The 20,360-nt window shown below is 55.8% G+C and overlaps 1 protein-coding gene across 1 annotated transcript; it reads right to left on the reverse strand.

Moving 5' to 3' along the window:
- Nucleotides 1-5,868: 5,868 nt before the first annotated feature.
- On the reverse strand, nt 5,869-14,482 carry MRPS26 (mitochondrial ribosomal protein S26). The gene is made up of 5 exons (XM_072126499.1): nt 14,342-14,482; nt 12,424-12,703; nt 12,156-12,302; nt 11,939-12,062; nt 5,869-6,836 (listed from the first exon to the last, which is right to left on the reverse strand). The coding sequence occupies exons 2-5, from the start codon at nt 12,627-12,629 to the stop codon at nt 6,705-6,707; spliced, it is 609 nt and encodes a 202-aa protein (XP_071982600.1). The 5' UTR covers nt 12,630-12,703; nt 14,342-14,482; the 3' UTR covers nt 5,869-6,704.
- Nucleotides 14,483-20,360: the final 5,878 nt, after the last annotated feature.

A 20,360-nucleotide genomic window follows, 5' to 3' on the forward strand; every position in this document is an offset into this window, starting at 1 on the left:
TATATACCGCTCTGTACTCTATCCACCAGACATGTGACCCTATATACCGTCCTGTGCTCTATCCACCAGACGTGTGACCCTTTATACCCGTCCTGTGCTCTATCCACAACACGCGTGACCCTATGTGCCCATCCTGTGCTCTATACACCAGACGCGTGACCCTATATACCGTCCTGTGCTCTATCCACCACACGCGTGAACCTATATTCCCGTCCTGTACCCTATCAATCAGACGTGTGACCCTATGTACCCGTCCTGTGAAAATATACACCAGACGCGTAACCCTATGTACCGACTGTGCTTTATACACCAGACGCGTGACCCTATGTACCGTCCTGTGCTCTATACACCAGATGAGTGACCCTATGTACCGTCCTGTGCTCTATCAACCAGACGTGTGACCCTATGTACCCGTCCTATACTCTATCCTCCAGACGTGTGACCCTATATACCGTCCTGTGCTCTATCCACCAGATGCATGACCCTATGTACCCGTCCTGTACTCTATCAACCAGACGTGTAACCCTATATACCATCCTGTGCTGTATCCTTCAGACGTGTGACCCTATATACCCATGCTGTTCTCTATCCACCAGACGCTTGACCCTATATACCCATGCTGTGCTCTATCCACCACTCACGTGACCCTATATACCCATCCTGTGCTCTTATCCACCAGACACGTGACCCTATATACCGCTCTGTACTCTATCCACCAGACATGTGACCCTATATACCGTCCTGTGCTCTATCCACCAGACGTGTGACCCTTTATACCCGTCCTGTGCTCTATCCACAACACGCGTGACCCTATGTGCCCATCCTGTGCTCTATACACCAGACGCGTGACCCTATATACCGTCCTGTGCTCTATCCACCACACGCGTGAACCTATATTCCCGTCCTGTACCCTATCAATCAGACGTGTGACCCTATGTACCCGTCCTGTGAAAATATACACCAGACGCGTGACCCTATGTACCGACTGTGCTTTATACACCAGACGCGTGACCCTATGTACCGTCCTGTGCTCTATACACCAGATGAGTGACCCTATGTAGCCGTCCTGTGCTCTATCCACCAGACGCGTGACCCTATATACCGTCCTGTGCTCAATCCACCAGACGCATGACCCTATGTACCCGTCCTGTGCTCTATCCACCAGACGTGTGACCCTTTATACCCGTCCTGTGCTCTATCCACCAGACGCGTGGCCCTATATACCGTCCTGTGCTCCATACACCAGACGCGTGACCCTATATACCCAGGCTGTGTTCTATCCACCCCTCACGTGACCCTATATACCGTCCTGTGCTCTATCCACTAGATGCATGACCCTATGTACCCGTCCTGTACTCTATCAACCAGACGTATAACCCTATATACCATCCTGTGCTGTATCCTTCAGACGTGTGACCCTATATACCCATGCTGTTCTCTATCCACCAGATGTGTGACCCTATATACCCATTCCGTGCTCTATCCACAATACGCGTGAACCTATGTACCCATCCTGTGCTCTATATACCAGACGCGTGACCCTATATACCGTCCTGTGCTCTATCCACCACACGCGTGACCCTATATACCGCCCTGTGCTCTATCCACCAGACGCGTGACCCTATATACCCGTCCTGTACTCTATCCACCAGACACGTGACCCTATATACCGCCCTGTGCTCTATCCACCAGACGCGCGACCCTATATACCTGTCCTGTGCTCCATACACCAGACGAGCAACCCTATGTACCGTCCTGTGCTCTATCCACCAGACGAGTGACCCTATATACCGCCCTGTGCTCTATCAACCAGACGCGTGACCCTATATACCGCCCTGTGCTCTATACACCAGACGCGTGACCCTATATACCGCCCTGTGCTCTATACACCAGACGCGTGACCCTATGTACCCATGCTGTGCTCTATCTACCACTCGCGTGACCCTATATACCGTCCTGTACTCTATCCACCAGACGCTTGACCCTTTATACCGTCCTGTGCTCCAGACACCAGACGCGTGACCCTATGTACCGTCCTGTGATCTATCCACCAGACGCGTGACCCTATATACCCAGGCTGTGTTCTATCCACCCCTCACGTGACCCTATATACCGTCCTGTGCTCTATCCACTAGATGCATGACCCTATGTACCCGTCCTGTACTCTATCAACCAGACGTATAACCCTATATACCATCCTGTGCTGTATCCTTCAGACGTGTGACCCTATATACCCATGCTGTTCTCTATCCACCAGATGTGTGACCCTATATACCCATTCCGTGCTCTATCCACAATACGCGTGACCCTATGTACCCATCCTGTGCTCTATATACCAGACGCGTGACCCTATATACCGTCCTGTGCTCTATCCACCACACGCGTGACCCTATATACCGCCCTGTGCTCTATCCACCAGACGCGTGACCCTATATACCCGTCCTGTACTCTATCCACCAGACACGTGACCCTATATACCGCCCTGTGCTCTATCCACCAGACGCGCGACCCTATATACCTGTCCTGTGCTCCATACACCAGACGAACGACCCTATGTACCGTCCTGTGCTCTATCCACCAGACGAGTGACCCTATATACCGCCCTGTGCTCTATCAACCAGACGCGTGACCCTATATACCGCCCTGTGCTCTATACACCAGACGCGTGACCCTATATACCGCCCTGTGCTCTATACACCAGACGCGTGACCCTATGTACCCATGCTGTGCTCTATCTACCACTCGCGTGACCCTATATACCGTCCTGTACTCTATCCACCAGACGCTTGACCCTTTATACCGTCCTGTGCTCCAGACACCAGACGCGTGACCCTATGTACCGTCCTGTGCTCTATCCACCAGACGCGTGACCCTATATACCGTCCTGTGCTCTATCCACCAGACGCGTGACCCTATATACCGTCCTGTGCTCTATCCACCAGACGCGTGAACCTATATACCGTCCTGTGCTGTATCCACCAGACGTGTGACCCTATGTACCGTCCTGTGCTGTATCCTCCAGATGTGTGACCCTATATACCCGTCCTGTGCTCTATCCACCAGATGCCTGACCCTATATACCGTCCTGTGCTCCATACACCAGACGTGTGACCCTATATACCGTCCTGTGCTCTATCCACCAGACGTGTGACCCTTTATACCCGTCCTGTGCTCTATCCACAACACGCGTGACCCTATGTACCCATCCTGTGCTCTATACACCAGACGCATGACCCTGTATACCGTCCTGTGCTCTATCCACCACACGTGTGACCCTATGTACCCGTCCTATACTCTATCCTCCAGACGCGTGACCCTATATACCGTCCTGTGCTCTATCCACCAGACGCGTGAGCCTATATACCCGTCCTGTACTCTATCAACCAGACGTGTGACCCTATGTGCCCATCCTGTGAAAATATACACCAGATGCGTGACCCTATGTACCGTCCTGTGCTCTATACACCAGACGCATGACCCAATGTACCCATCCTGTGATCTATCCACCCCACGCGTGACCTAATATACCGTCCTGTGCTCTATCCACCAGACGTGTGACCCTATATTCCGTCCTATGCTCTATCCACCAGGTGTGTGACCCTATGTACCCGTCCTGTGCTCCATACACCAGACGCGTGACCCTATGTATCGACTGTGCTTTATACACCAGAAGCGTGACCCTATATACCGTCCTGTTCTCTATCCACCAGACGTGTGACCCTATGTACCCGTCCTGTGCTCTATCCACCAGACGCGAGACCCTATATACCCATCCTGTGCTCTATCCACCAGACGCGTGACCCTATGTACCGACTGTGCTTTATACACCAGAAGCGTGACCCTATGTAGCCGTCCTGTGCTCTATCCACCAGGTGCATGACCCTATGTAGCGTCCTGTGCTCTATCCACCAGACGCGTGACCCTATATACCCATCCTGTGCTCTATCCACCAGACGCGTGACCCTATATACCGTCCTGTGCTGTATCCTCCAGATGTGTGACCCTATATACCCATGCTGTGCTCTATCCACCACTCATGTGACCCTATATACCCAATCCTGTGCTCTTATCCACCAGACGAGTGACCCTATATACCGTCCTGTGCTCTATCCACCAGACGCGTGACCCTATATACCCATGCTGTGCTCTATCCACCAGACGCGTGACCCTATATACCCATCCTGTGCTTTATCCACCAGACGTGTGACCCTATATACCGTCCTGTGCTGTATCCTCAAGATGTGTGACCCTATATACCCATGCTGTGCTCTATCCACCACTCATGTGACCCTATATACCCGATCCTATGCTCTTATCCACCAGACGAGTGACCCTATATACCCATCCTGTGCTCTATCCACCAGACACGTGACCCTATATACCCATTCTGTGCTCTATCCACCAGACGCGTGACCCTATATACCCATCCTGTGCTCTATCCACCAGACGCGTGACCCTATATACCCATCCTGTGCTCTATCCACCAGACGCGTGACCCTATATACCCATCCTGTGCTCTATCCACCAGACGCGTGACCCTATGTACTCATCCTGTTCTCTATCCACCCCACGCGTGACCCTATATACCCATCCTGTGCTCTATCCACCAGACACATGACCCTATATACCCATCCTGTTCTCTATCCACCCCACGCGTGCCCCTATCTTTATTTCACTTACAATTCACAACCTAACTTCACTTATCCAATGCACTTGCTTCACCTAGAAACTACAGTGAGGTAAAACCTAACTCCTATCCAGTCACAACAGCGATACAACATATTAGATGTTACACTGTCAGGGCACAGACCCCTTCATCAGGCAGGTTACACAGGAAGTACTGAGATACAACATATAAGAGATGTTACACTGTCTACTACTACTACTACTACACCTCATGTCCTACTACACACAGGGCAAGGTGGACCTCATGTCCTACACACAGGTCAAGGTGAACCTCATGTCTTACTATGCACAGGACAAGGTGAACCTCATGTCCTACTACGCACAAGACAAGGTGGACCTCATCTCCTACTACTGTACACACAGGGCAAGGTGGACCTCATGTCCTACTATGCACAGGGCAAGGTGAACCTCATCTCCTACTACTGTACACACAGGACAAGGTGGACCTCATCTCCTACTACTGTATACACAGGGCAAGGTGGACCTCATGTGCTACTACGCACAGGACAAGGTGGAACTCATGTGCTACTAAGCACAGGGCAAGGTGCACCTCATCTCCTACTACGCACAGGACAAGGTGGACCTCATCTCCTACTACGCGCAGGACAAGGTGGACCTCATCTCCTACTACACCCAGGGCAAGGTGAACCTCATCTCCTACTACACACATGACAAGGTGAACCTCATCTCCTGAACACAAGGCAAGGTGGACCTCATCTCCTACTACACACAGGACAAGGTGGACCTCATCTCCTACTACACACAGGACACGGTGAACCTCATCTCCTACTACACACAGGACAAGGTGGACCTCATCTCCTACTACACACAGGACAAGGTGGACCTCATCTCCTACTACACACAGGACAAGGTGGACCTCATCTCCTACTACACACAGGACAAGGTGAACCTCATCTCCTACTACACACAGGACAAGGTGAACCCCATCTCCTGAACACAAGGGTTATGTGAACCCTAAGCCTGACCGCCTAAATATATCCTCCGTATTCTCAGCAATCATGGTGGTCACAGATAAAAGCTGTGTTTATAGATGCTGCTCTCCGAGATGGAGGATGATCTGGACTACAGCGAAGGGATGGCTCTAACACTCTGACATCATGGTAGACAGAGGGATGAAGCACAATGACATGGAGGGTGCACAAATACACAACAACCACACCCCACCTTCTCATACTCATTTATTCATGTAAGATTGTAGAAAAGTTACAGAGCATCAATCGGTCACATCCTCGCTGTATCTAGTGCCCCTTCGGCAGGTCTTCTCTTTATGGACATCGCTGCCCATAGGCCTCGTACCTTGCACCTTATGTCCGCTGCAGGTGCTAAGAATTAAGGTCTTCTCCGATCCAAGGGAAGAGGCACAAGTTTATAACAGAGGGTCCAATGCTGTGGCACAGGGTGAGCTATCACAGAGAAGCCAATTGTGCCTCATGGTTTCGACATCTGATGCAGGACGCCCATTGTCTCTAGAGAGCATGCCCCCTATCACAGGACGCCCATTGTCTGTAGAGAGCATGCCCCCTATCACAGGACGCCCATTGTCTGTAGAGAGCATGCCCCCTATCACAGGACGCCCATTGTCTGTAGAGAGCATGCCCCCTATCACAGGACGCCCATTGTCTGTAGAGAGCATGCCCCCTATCACAGGACGCCCATTGTCTGTAGAGAGCATGCCCCCTATCACAGGACGCCCATTGTCTCTAGAGAGCATGCCCCCTATCACAGGACGCCCATTGTCTGTAGAGAGCATGCCCCCTATCACAGGACGCCCATTGTCTCTAGAGAGCATGCCCCCTATCACAGGACGCCCATTGTCTCTAGAGAGCATGCCCCCTATCACAGGACGCCCATTGTCTCTAGAGAGCATGCCCCCTATCACACGACGCCCATTGTCTGTAGAGAGCATGCCCCCTATCACAGGACGCCCATTGTCTCTAGAGAGCATGCCCCCTATCACAGGACGCCCATTGTCTGTAGAGAGCATGCCCCCTAGCACATTATTGTCCTGCCCCCTGTCGCTGGATCCTCCCATCTCGGTCCAGGCAGAAGTTGTAGGATTTCGGACTATCGAGTGCAGCCTCTATTCTCTCCAGCAGATTTTCAGGAGTGATGAAAGTTTTGGAGAGGTCCTGTGGATGAAGACACAAGACACTTTGTAGTAGAAGAAACCGTGTGCAGCTCCCCCTCCTCTAGTACCAGGTTCCCATGTTGTATAGAGCTGTTGCTCGATCTGCTCCCAAGGCAATAGGAAACCTGGCAGCAGCCAGCAGAGGCCCAGACAGGTGAGAAAAATCACAGGCGAAACGAGCAGCTAACGGGGTTGTGGACCATAACAGCAGGTCCTTAGAGGTCTTTCCCCCTCTTCGGCCAATAACTAGATGCCCACATGGGAGGAAATATTAACCCCTTCGCCTCCTCCATCATGTGCTGTGGTCCAGACGACGGCCCCAGGGGTCATTGATTTTGTTGGTTCTCAATAATAATAATTTTATTTCTAGACTTGTTATGGAGGAAGGAGAAATTCACCGATAAATCCTCATGCAGCCACCTACCTGCATCATCCACTACTCAGTGCAATATAGATAGGGGAGAGGAGAACTATTTGACTCAAGGCAGATTTTGCTGCCATAAAAAAAATTTGTAGTTTTTGTAATTTGTTGTAGGTCCCCGGGCCGGGAGGAGAAGACACACTTCACGACTTCAATCTACCGCGGTCTGGGGCTCCTCGCAAGACTTTGCCATGTGGGGGAAGGAGGATTTTGAGAAATGGCAGGAAGCCCTGGGTCACGGTTAGGTCTTCCAGCATGACAATGACACAAAACACAGCCAGGGTAACTAAGGAGCAGCTCCGGATATGGAATGTCAAGGTCCTGGGGTGGTCCAAGCAGCCTCCAAAACTGACCCCAAACTCTGAAATCTTTGGAGGGAGCAGAAAATCAATGAAAGTCCCAGAACCTGAAAGATCTGGAGGACCAGGCCCCAATCTACAAGACCTACAGGAAACGTCCGACCTCCGTCTTCTTGTTTATTACATTTTTCTATGGGATAACAATTATTTCCTGCAATAAATTGCTAATTATAAGTCATATATTGGGGGTCATTTACTAAGGGCCCGAATCACATTTTTACGGCAATTTACCCGAATTTTTCCGCTTTGCGCCAATTTTCCCTGAATTGCCCCAAGGTTTTGGCCCACGCAATCGGCATGCACGTGATGGAAATCGGGGGGAGTAGCCGTATGAAAACCTGACAGATTCGGAAACCGCCGCATTTAAAAAAAAAAAAGTGTCGCTGGACACGCGCTTACCTGCACCCAGCAACGGACGGTGAACTTCAGTGCATTCGGGTCTTCCGGCGATTCACTAAGGTAGTTCCTCCAACGTCCACCAGGTTTCGCTGCTACGCTGAAGTCCGTCGGAGGAACTGCCTTCGTGAATCGCTGGAAGACCCGAATCCTCCGCACAGAACGCGCCGCTGGATCGCGACAGGACCGGGTAAGTAAATCTGCCCCAATGTGATTTTTTGGAATTTAGATCTCGCCTCTCACAGGTGAAGTGACCTACAATAAGACTCCAGAGCCCTCCATTCTTTGTAGGTGGGAACACTTGGAAATTCGTCCAGGAAACAAATCCACTACTGCGGGGGGATATCACACTCCAAACCCTGTACAGGAGGCCGCTGCGGGGGGATAGCACACATTCCAGACCCTGTACAGGCGGCCGCTGCGGGGGGATATCACACACATTCCAGACCCTGTACAGCCGGCCGCTGCAGGGGGATATCACACTCCAGACCCTGTACAGGAGGCCGCTGCGGGGGGATAGCACACACTCCAGACCCTGTACAGGCGCCGCTGCGGGGGGATATCACACACTCCAGACCCTGTACAGGCGCCGCTGCGGGGGGATATCACACACACTCCAGACCCTGTACAGGAGGCCGCTGCGGGGGGATATCACACACACTCCAGACCCTGTACAGGCGGCCGCTGCGGGGGGATATCACACACACTCCAGACCCTGTACAGGAGGCCGCTGCGGGGGGATAGCACACACTCCAGACCCTGTACAGGCGCCGCTGCGGGGGGATATCACACACACTCCAGACCCTGTACAGGCGGCCGCTGCGGGGGAATATCACACACACTCCAGACCCTGTACAGGCGGCCGCTGCGGGGGGATATCACACACACTCCAGACCCTGTACAGGCGGCTGCTGCGGGGGGATATCACACACACTCCAGACCCTGTACAGGCGGCCGCTGCGGGGGGATATCACACACACTCCAGACCCTGTACAGGCAGCTGCTGCGGAGCCCATAGATGTAATATCTGAAGCTTTCCAGTCTTCCACTTCTGATCCATCACTTGTAAGACATTTGTACCGTCTATTATATAAAATATTCCAGAACACGTTCATCTCTGGAGCCTCCAGACTCTTCCGCCATCACTGGACAGAAGAGGCGGCGAGAGAAGCTCACAGGATCACACATCCGGACACTCCCTATCCACAAGGGGTTAACTACAATAATCATCTTTTACCCGTATAGCCCACCTTAGTGCGATTGGTGAGAATGAGGACCTGGCAAAGGATCCAAAATGCGTTAGCTGCTCGTTTCTTCTATCACTTGATGTGATACATTTGGCCACCCCAAAAGACCCAGAGCCAGCCCACTTCCACCTCACGTGACCCTGATCCCTCCCAGAGCCAGCCCACTTCCACCTCCCGTGACCCTGATCCCTCCCAGAGCCAGCGGCAGCCCACTTCCACCTCCCGTGACCCTGACCCCTTCCAGAGCCAGCCCACTTCCACCTCACGTGACCCTGATCCCTCCCAGAGCCAGCCCACTTCCACCTCACGTGACCCTGATCCCTCCCAGAGCCAGCGGCAGCCCACTTCCACCTCACGTGACCCTGATCCCTCCCAGAGCCAGCCCACTTCCACCTCACGTGACCCTGACCCCTCCCAGAGCCAGCGGCAGCCCACTTCCACCTCCCGTGACCCTGATCCCTCCCAGAGACAGCCCACTTCCACCTCACGTGACCCTGACCCCTCCCAGAGCCAGCGGCAGCCCACTTCCACCTCCCGTGATCCCGATCCCTCCCAGAGCCAGCGGCAGCCCACTTCCACCTCCCGTGATCCTGATCCCTCCCAGAGCCAGCGGCAGCCCACTTCCACCTCACGTGACCCTGACCCCTCCCAGAGCCAGCGGCAGCCCACTTCCACCTCCCGTGACCCTGACCCCTCCCAGAGCCAGCGGCAGCCCACTTCCACCTCCCGTGACCCTGACCCCTCCCAGAGCCAGCCCACTTCCACCTCACGTGACCGTGATCCCTCCCAAAGCCAGCGGCAGCCCACTTCCACCTCCCGTGACCCTGATCCCTCCCAGAACCAGCGGCAGCCCACTTCCACCTCCCGTGGCCCTGATCCCTCCCAGAGCCAGCCCACTTCCACCTCCCATGGCCCTGATCCCTCCCAGAACCAGCGGCAGCCCACTTCCACCTCCCGTGACCCTGATCCCTCCCAGAGCCAGCGGCAGCCCACTTCCACCTCACGTGACCCTGATCCCCCCAGAGCCAGCGGCAGCCCACTTCCACCTCACGTGACCCTGATCCCCCCAGAGCCAGCGGCAGCCCACTTCCACCTCCCGTGACCCTGATCCCTCCCAGAACCAGCGGCAGCCCACTTCCACCTCCCGTGGCCCTGATCCCTCCCAGAGCCAGCCCACTTCCACCTCCCATGGCCCTGATCCCTCCCAGAACCAGCGGCAGCCCACTTCCACCTCCCGTGACCCTGATCCCTCCCAGAGCCAGCGGCAGCCCACTTCCACCTCACGTGACCCTGATCCCCCCAGAGCCAGCGGCAGCCCACTTCCACCTCACGTGACCCTGATCCCCCCAGAGCCAGCGGCAGCCCACTTCCACCTCCCGTGACCCTGATCCCTCCCAGAGCCAGCGGCAGCCCACTTCCACCTCCCGTGGCCCTGATCCCTCCAGAGCCAGCGGCAGCCCACTTCCACCTCACGTGACCCTGATCCCCCCAGAGCCAGCAGCAGCCCACTTCCACCTCCCGTGACCCTGATCCCTCCCAGAGCCAGCGGCAGCCACTTCCACCTCCCGTGCCCCTGACCCCTCCCAGAGCCAGCCCACTTCCACCTCACGTGACCCTGACCCCTCCCAGAGCCAGCCCACTTCCACCTCATGTGACCCTGACCCCTCCCAGAGCCAGCGGCAGCCCACTTCCACCTCACGTGACCCTGATCCCTCCCAGAGCCAGCGGCAGCCCACTTCCACCTCCCGTGGCCCTGATCCCTCCCAGAGCCAGCGGCAGCCCACTTCCACCTCCCGTGGCCCTGATCCCTCCCAGAGCCAGCGGCAGCCCACTTCCACCTCCCGTGGCCCTGATCCCCCCAGAGCCAGCGGCAGCCCACTTCCACCTCCCGTGACCCTGACCCCTCCCAGAGCCAGCCCACTTCCACCTCACGTGACCCTGATCCCTCCCAGAGCCAGCGTCAGCCCACTTCCATCTCCCGTGACCCTGATCCCCCCAGAGCCAGCGGCAGCCCACTTCCACCTCACATGACCCTGATCCCCCCAGAGCCAGCGTCAGCCCACTTCCACCTTCCGTGACCCTGACCCCTCCCAGAGCCAGCCCACTTCCACCTCCCGTGACCCTGATCCCCCCAGAGCCAGCGGCAGCCCACTTCCACCTCCCGTGACCCTGACCCCTCCCAGAGCCAGCCCACTTCCACCTCGCGTGACCCTGATCACTCCCAGAGCCAGCGGCAGCCCACTTCCACCTCCCGTGACCCTGACCCCTCCCAGAGCCAGCGGCAGCCCACTTCCACCTCCCGTGACCCTGATCCCCCCAGAGCCAGCGGCAGCCCACTTCCACCTCACGTGACCCTGATCCCCCCAGAGCCAGCAGCAGCCCACTTCCACCTCACGTGACCCTGATCACTCCCAGAGCCAGCGGCAGCCCACTTCCACCTCCCGTGACCCTGACCCCTCCCAGAGCCAGCAGCAGCCCACTTCCACCTCACGTGACCCTGATCACTCCCAGAGCCAGCGGCAGCCCACTTCCACCTCACGTGACCCTGATCACTCCCAGAGCCAGCGGCAGCCCACTTCCACCTCACGTGACCCTGACCCCTCCGAGAGCCAGCCCACTTCCACCTCACGTGACCCTGACCCCTCCCAGAGCCAGCCTCAACAGATCTTGTGGTAGCCACCTGCAGGCGCCGAATCTCCAGCTCTCTCTTGTGCTGCTCCTCTTGCTCCGCGGCATCCCTCAACTTGGTGGCCTCCTTCCTCAGTATTGTGAAGGCTTGGTCCTCCACCTTCAGACGCTGCAGCCTGTGGGATGAGAGCATCATCTGGTTACACACCCCCTGACCCCCCCAGTCACACACCCCCCTCCCCGGAGCCCCCCGGTCACCCCAGCCTCACCGGCGGCGCAGAGCCTTCATGTTCTCCTCCTTGTTCCAGGCCATCAGAGCGGCGTGTTCCACAGCTTCCAGGTGAAGACGCTGCTCTGCGAATGATCCCACCTGCTGCTCGAAGCGTGAACGCAACATCTCCTCTTTAAAGTCGGCCCTACATGGGAGGAGCAAAGTGCATAAAGTAGGCGGAGCATCAGACATGCCCCTCGGAGGGTGCACTTCTATACAGCTGCCCAGCCCCCGGGGTCACACAGCAGGTAGGTGTCAGGGGTTACCTCATGGCGCCCAGGATGGCCGTGTACTCCCTGTAGCGGTGCCGCACATTCAGAAGTTCCTCTATACAGACCATGGGGGGGTATTTGATTCGTGAGGCTTTAGATTTTGCAGGAGGGTCTGTGCGAGACTTGCGTCCCCTGGTGGCTGTTACACAGGGAGGGCAGGAGAGGCGGAGGAGAAGCAGGGCCTGGGGAAGCCGCAGCATGGTGACCCCTGACAGCAGATCTCCAGAGGGGCACAACGTCCAATCACCGGCAGGAGGACGACCACAGCAGAGACCTGCAGGAGACATCAGGAGGATCAGCACCGAGGAGAGGAGGGGGGAGAGAGCGGGACCGAGGTCAGCACCGGGGAGAGGACGAGGAGGGGGGAGAGAGCGGGACCGAGGTCAGCACCGGGGAGAGGACGAGGAGGGGGGAGAGAGCGGGACCGCGGTCAGCACCGGGGAGAGGAGGGGGAGAGAGCGGGACCGAGGTCAGCACCGGGGAGGAGAGGAGGAGGGAGAGAGCGGGACTGAGGTCAGCACCGGGGAGGAGAGGAGGAGGGAGAGAGCGGGACCGAGGTCAGCACCGGGGAGGAGAGGAGGAGGGAGAGAGCGGGACCGAGGTCAGCACCGGGGAGGAGAGGAGGAGGGAGAGAGCGGGACTGAGGTCAGCACCGGGGAGAGAGCGGGACTGAGGTCAGCACCGGTGAGGAGAGGAGGAGGGAGAGAGCGGGACTGAGGTCAGCACCGGGGAGGAGAGGAGGAGGGAGAGAGCGGGACCGAGGTCAGCACCGGGGAGAGGAGGGGGAGAGAGCGGGACCGAGGTCAGCACCGGGGAGGAGAGGAGGAGGGAGAGAGCGGGACGGAGGTCAGCACCGGGGAGGAGAGGAGGAGGGAGAGAGCGGGACTGAGGTCAGCACCGGGGAGGAGAGGAGGAGAGGAGGAGGTAGAGAGCGGGACTGAGGTCAGCACCGGGGAGAGGAGGAGGGAGAGAGCGGGACTGAGGTCAGCACCGGGGAGAGGAGGAGGGAGAGAGCGGGACTGAGGTCAGCACCGGGGAGGAGAGGAGGAGGGAGAGAGCGGGACTGAGGTCAGCACCGGGGAGGAGAGGAGGAGGGAGAGAGCGGGACTGAGGTCAGCACCGGGGAGGAGAGGAGGAGGGAGAGAGCGGGACTGAGGTCAGCACCGGGGAGGAGAGGAGGAGGGAGAGAGCGGGACTGAGGTCAGCACCGGGGAGGAGAGGAGGAGGGAGAGAGCGGGACTGAGGTCAGCACCGGGGAGGAGAGGAGGAGGGAGAGAGCGGGACTGAGGTCAGCACCGGGGAGGAGAGGAGGAGGGAGAGAGCGGGACTGAGGTCAGCACCGGGGAGGAGAGGAGGAGGGAGAGAGCGGGACTGAGGTCAGCACCGAGGAGGAGAGGAGGAGGGAGAGAGCGGGACTGAGGTCAGCACCGGGGAGGAGAGGAGGAGGGAGAGAGCGGGACTGAGGTCAGCACCGGGAAGGAGAGGAGGAGGGAGAGAGCGGGACTGAGGTCAGCACCGGGGAGGAGAGGAGGAGGGAGAGAGCGGGACTGAGGTCAGCACCGGGGAGAGGAGGAGGGAGAGAGCGGGACTGAGGTCAGCACCGGGGGGAGGAGAGGAGGAGGGAGAGAGCGGGACTGAGGTCAGCACCGGGGGGAGGAGAGGAGGAGGGAGAGAGCGGGACTGAGGTCAGCACCGGGGGGAGGAGAGGAGGAGGGAGAGAGCGGGACTGAGGTCAGCACCGGGGGGAGGAGAGGAGGAGGGAGAGAGCGGGACTGAGGTCAGCACCGGGGAGAGGAGGAGTGAGAGAGCGGGACAGAGGTCAGCACCGGGGAGAGGAGGAGGGAGAGAGCGGGACTGAGGTCAGCACCGGGGAGGAGAGGAGGAGGGAGAGAGCGGGACAGAGGACACATACTGTCGGGGCTCCGGGGGTCGCGCTCTCTCTCTCAGGTGTCACACGGGCGCCGCCATCTTGTTCTCTTCTGTAGACAGCACGCGACGCCGGGCGGTGACGTCATTGTGTCACGTGTTTTCAGCTACGCCCATAATGGGAGGAGCTTATCACTTATGAGGTAAAATAGAAAACCAAGAAGCGGCCAATAGCAGAGGAGAGGACAGAGGGCGTGGCTAGTCACCCCGCCCCGCCCTCCGCTCATAATGGCAAAGCTCTGTGCGAAATCCAGCGGTGACCTCCCTATAGTACAGAGGAAGTCACGTGTCACAGCAGACCACGCCCCCTGCACTCTGCCCAACCTCATGTACTCTGCCCCGCTCCCTGTTCTCTGCCCAGCCCCCCATAAGCATCCACTGTACAAAGGCCCGTCCCTACAGTATGTCCCGCCCACACATTGTAGCTCCTCCTCCTCCTTACACGTACTCCCCCCCCCCCCTCCGGAGCCTACACAGCACGTACACCCCCCCCCCTCCGGAGCCTCCACAGCACGTACACCCCCCCCCCCACACCGGAGCCTCCACAGCACATACACCCCCCCCACCGGAGCCTCCACAGCACGTACACCCCCCCACACCGGAGACTACACAGCACGTACACCACCCCCCACCGGAGCCTACACAGCACGTACACCACCCCCCACCGGAGCCTACACAGCACGTACACCCCCCCCCCACACCGGAGACTACACAGCACGTACACCACCCCCTACCGGAGCCTACACAGCACGTACACCCCCCCCCACCGGAGCCTCCACAGCACATACACCCCCCCCACCGGAGCCTCCACAGCACGTACACCACCCCCAACCGGAGCCTACACGGCACGTTCAACACCCCCCACCGGAGCCTACACAGCACGTACACCCCCCCCCCCACACCGGAGACTACACAGCATGTACACCACCCCCCACCGGAGCCTCCACAGCACATACACCCCCCCCCCCCACCGGAGCCTCCACAGCACGTACAAACCACCACCCCCCCCCCACCGGAGCCTACACAGCACGTACAACATCTCCCACCGGAGCCTCCACAGCACGTACACCCCCCCCCCCACCGGAGCCTACACAGCACGTACACCCCCCCCCCCCACCGGAGCCTACACAGCACATACACCCCCCCCCCACCGGAGCCTCCACAGCACGTACACCCCCCCCACCGGAGCCTACACAGCACGTACACCACCCCCCACCGGAGCCTCCACAGCACGTACACCCCCCCCCCCCACCGGAGCCTCCACAGCATGTACACCCCCCCCCCCCCACTGGAGCCTCCACAGCACGTACACCACCCCCACCGGAGCCTCCACAGCACGTACACCCCCCCCCCCACACACCGGAGCCTACACAGCACCTACACCACCCCCCACCGGAGCCTACACAGCACGTACACCACCCCCCACCGGAGCCTCCACAGCACGTACACCCCCCCCCCACCGGAGCCTACACAGCATGTACACCCCCCCCCCCCACTGGAGCCTCCACAGCACGTACACCACCCCACCGGAGCCTCCACAGCACGTACACCCCCCCCCACACACACCGGAGCCTACACAGCACGTACACCACCCCCCACCGGAGCCTACACAGCACGTACACCACCCCCCACCGGAGCCTACACAGCACGTACACCCCCCACCGGAGCCTACACAGCACGTACACCACCCCCCACCGGAGCCTACACAGCACGTACACCACCCCCCACCGGAGCCTCCACAGCACATACACCCCCCCCCCCCACCGGAGCCTCCACAGCACGTACAAACCACCACCCCCCCCCACCGGAGCCTACACAGCACGTACAACATCTCCCACCGGGGCCTACACAGCACGTACAACATCTCCCACCGGGGCCTACACAGCACGTACAACATCTCCCACCGGGGCCTAGCCTTTTCTTGGGGCCTGGAGTCAGCCGGGGCCCAGAATACCGGAGTGGCTGGCGGTTGCGGCCTAGGGCACGCTAGTGTCACGGTGCTTGGTATGGGGACTGGAGGGCTGTCCTACAGCCTGGCAGGTCTCCAGCAGGTGGTGTGAATATGGAGGGAGAGGCTGATGTACTGGTTCTCCCTGGGGTAACCCCTGAGTGTCTGTAAGATAAGTCCCTGGGTAATGCCGTATCCATGGGTCCATGGGTAATGCCGTATCCATCCAATCCATGGGTAATGGATGGGAAGCTCGTCGTGGTAACAGCCGTATCCAGGGATCAGACGGAGGCAACGTTGTGCAAATCAACTCCTGGATCTTTATTGAACAGCAATGGCCATAAACGGGTAACAGCAGATTCTCTGGAAGAGTCATGGAGAGTCGGTCCTCAGGAAGGTTACACGCAGCCTGGGCTGGTAGAGATGGAGTCCGGGTGCTGGATCTCACCACAATGTGCTGGCGTACTTGGGATTTGTGTTGCCGCTATTCAGACTGGGAGAATCAGGTTGTGTTACACCGATGACCAATGATGGTGCCTGGACACCGCCTCTTCAACGTCACGTGATTGATCATGTGACTGACGTGATGAAGGCGGGGCAGTGCTCTCTCCAGCGTGCCAGCGAGTTTACATACTACGGAGCATGCGCAGTAGTGGATAGCGCTCGCCAGCCGACCGTCCCGGCCTGCATCATGGCGGATGGAACAAGAAACTCAACCACTGCTCCGTTATTCTCTAGATACGACAAACATCTCAATCTGAATTGACGCTGACGCGGTGCTGAAATCCCCGGATAAATCCGCTTTATCACACGGGAAACCCGGGGGAATTTACTCCTTTTGGATAAAGTCTGAAGATTGGTTGAGGATTGTAGGGAAAGTTGTGAACTGTCCTTGTAAGGACTGGAGATACAAGGGGCATGAAAGGACAACCTGGTGTCTGGGGGACATACGGGCCGCGTGTCATCCCGGACCCCCCATGGGCTGTGAACATGGGGGAGATGATATCACTATAACCAGCACTCTATGGTGATGATCAGATGGCGCCGGCTGGTAGACATATCTATCCTCCCCCATTGTAGGCCCCGGCTCCGCACAGACCTGCGGTTACTTCTGTGATTGATGTTTCTGTTTTTGACAGTTCTCAATTTTTTATCATAGAATTTAGTAAAAGTTGTGTTTTAAGATTCACTTGGCTTTTGGCTGGATCTCCGGACTTGCCCCGAGTGCCAAGCAGGGGCACCTGTGGTTCCTGGTATCAGGACACTGCCATGTGCTGCTCACACTGACTGGACTCTCTGCTCTCACCATGTGCTCCCTGGTCAGGTGGTAGCACTCCTCCAATCAGCTTATAGCTTGTTTTACAAGAACATCATTCTTGCCTTACCAGGCAGTGGCTACAGCTGCAATCACCAAGTTCTCCAGTACTTAACCCCTTCGCGCTCCGCGGCGGATATATCCGCCACGGAGCGCAGTGACTTAGCGCTCAGTGGCGGATATATCCGCCACGGCTCCTATGCCGGCTCGGCTCTGGATCAGAGCCGAACCGGCATCGGGAAACACGGGGTGCCGGCTGTAACTAATAGCCGGCACCCCAGTGTAACACCCGCGATCGGAGTTGTCTCCGATCGCGGGTGCTTAACCCGTTAGATGCCGCGGTCAGCGCTACCGCGGCATCTAACAAGTATCTGGGGTGTCTTTCCCCCACGATCGGCCCCCCCGAACCGTTTTCGGGGGGCGCCGATCGTTGCTATAGTAACTCTGGGGTCCGATCTGGACCCCAGAGTTACTAGCAAGAATTGCCAGTAAGATGGCGTCTGTGACGTCATCTTACTGGCACAGTGCCAGCCTATGCAAGTGTATAGGCTGACACTGATAATACTCTGCAATACATGAGTATTGCAGAATATTATCATGAAGAAGCAATCAGAAGATTGCTTCTTCATGTCCCATGGTATAAAAGTGAAAAAGTAAAAAAAAAAGTTATTCAATAAAAAAATAAAGTCATAAATCACTAAAAATGCCCCAAACCCCCAAAACATATAAAGAGACATATAACTCAAAAAAAAAGTCTAAATCATAACACAAACCCCACATATATAGTATCACCGCGTCCGTAACAACCCGTAGAATAAAAGTAAATCATTATTGAACCCCCACGATAAACGCCGTAAAAAAAAACTGTTATAAACCCTCCAAAAATTATGATTTTTACCTTTTCAATCCCACAAAAAATGATATAAAATGCGACCAAAAAACCATATGTACTCAGACATGATACTGGTGCAAAGTACAACATGTCCCGCAAAAAACAAGCCATCAACCAGCTCCGTAGCCAAAAACGTAACAAAGTTATGCCACTTGGAAGATGGCAATACAAAAATTATAGATTTTTCCCCACATTAGGGTTTTGTTTGACAAATTTAGTAAAACGTAAGAAAATATATTCATGTCTGGTATCCCCGTAATCGTATCAACCCATAGAATAAAGGTAACATGATTATTAGTCTATACGGTGAACACCAAAAAAAAAAAAGTAAAAAATCCAGTACAGAATTGATGCTTTTCTACTCCTGCCCTCAAAAAAAGTTCCTAAATTTTCAACAATAGGTGATACCAACCCCAAAATGGTAACAATGGAAAAAGCATCTCATCCCGCAAAAAAAATGCCGTCACATGGCCCCAATAACGCAAAAGCGAAAATTTTATAGCCTTCAAAAGGGGCCAATGAGGAAACTAAATTCCTGGCAGCTGCAGCGCCCTCCTTCCCTTCTGCGCCTCGCTGTGCCCCCATAAAACAAGTAACGGCCACATGTGGGGGGTCTTTGTACTCAGGAGAAATTGCAGAACAAATTGTATGGTGGGTTTTCTCTTTTTATATTTTGGAAATGTGTAAATTTTGGTGCTAAATGAACGTATAAGGGAACAATTTGACCATTCTAAATTTCACCTCCATTTTGATTCAATTACTATGAAGATCTCAAGGGGTTAACAATCTTCGTAAAAGCTGTTTCTGATAGCTTGAGGGGTGCAGATTTGAAAATGGGTTGGTTATATAGGGGGTTTTGATGCTAAATATGTAAAATTTCATTCAAAACTGTATTTATCCCCAAAATAGTCAATTCTGAAAATCCGGAAAAGCGATATTCTATTTGCAAGCCGCGTGACGTCAAAATAAATTATCCAGATATTTCAGAAATTATGAAAATGTAAAGTAGACAAATGGGAAATGTTATTCAGCAACTTATTTAGCTGGTAAATCTATCTGCCTGAAAACGTGATGATTTAGAATTTCGAAAATGGCAAATTTTTCAAAAAATTCATCACATTTTCTTTTTTTTGTAAATAAACGCAAAACTTATCTGCCAAAATTTACCACTAAAATGAAGTACAACATGTGGGGAAAAAACAATCTCAGAATCGTTTTGATAAGTAACAGTGTTCAAAAGTTATAACCATATAAAGCGAAGCAAGTCAGAATCCAAAAAATCGGGCTGAGCCTTAAGCTGTAAAATGGCTGCGTCCTTAAGGGGTTAAAGGAAACCTACCACCACAAATCTACCTATAAAGGTAGATCGGGTGGTAGGTGAATCAATGGGACGTGAGGATAGCCCTTTTAAGGGCTAATCCTCACGTCCCCGCACTGTTTTATAAACTTTTATTACTTATATATGTTAATTTACTTATGCGGCTACCGGGGCGTGGAGTAGCCGCATCTGAGGTTACACGAGGCGGCTACTCCACGCCCCGGTAGCCACATTACCCCTCCTACTCACCATGTTCGGCGCGCAGCTGCTCGTAGCTGCGCGCCCTCGTCCGCCGATCCTGCCGTCTGCGCATGCGCAGAACAGCAGGCCCGCGCCTGCGCGGTCACTGCTCTGAAGCCGGGGCTGCGCAGGCGCGGGCCTGCTGTTCTGCGCATGCGCAGACGGCAGGATCGGCGGACGAGGGCGCGCAGCTACGAGCAGCTGCGCGCCGAACATGGTGAGTAGGAGGGGTAATGTGGCTACCGGGGCGTGGAGTAGCCGCCTCGTGTAACCTCAGATGCGGCTACTCCAC

The sequence above is a fragment of the Engystomops pustulosus genome, chromosome 1 (assembly GCF_040894005.1).
Source record: "Engystomops pustulosus chromosome 1, aEngPut4.maternal, whole genome shotgun sequence".
Lineage (NCBI taxonomy): Eukaryota > Metazoa > Chordata > Amphibia > Anura > Leptodactylidae > Engystomops > Engystomops pustulosus.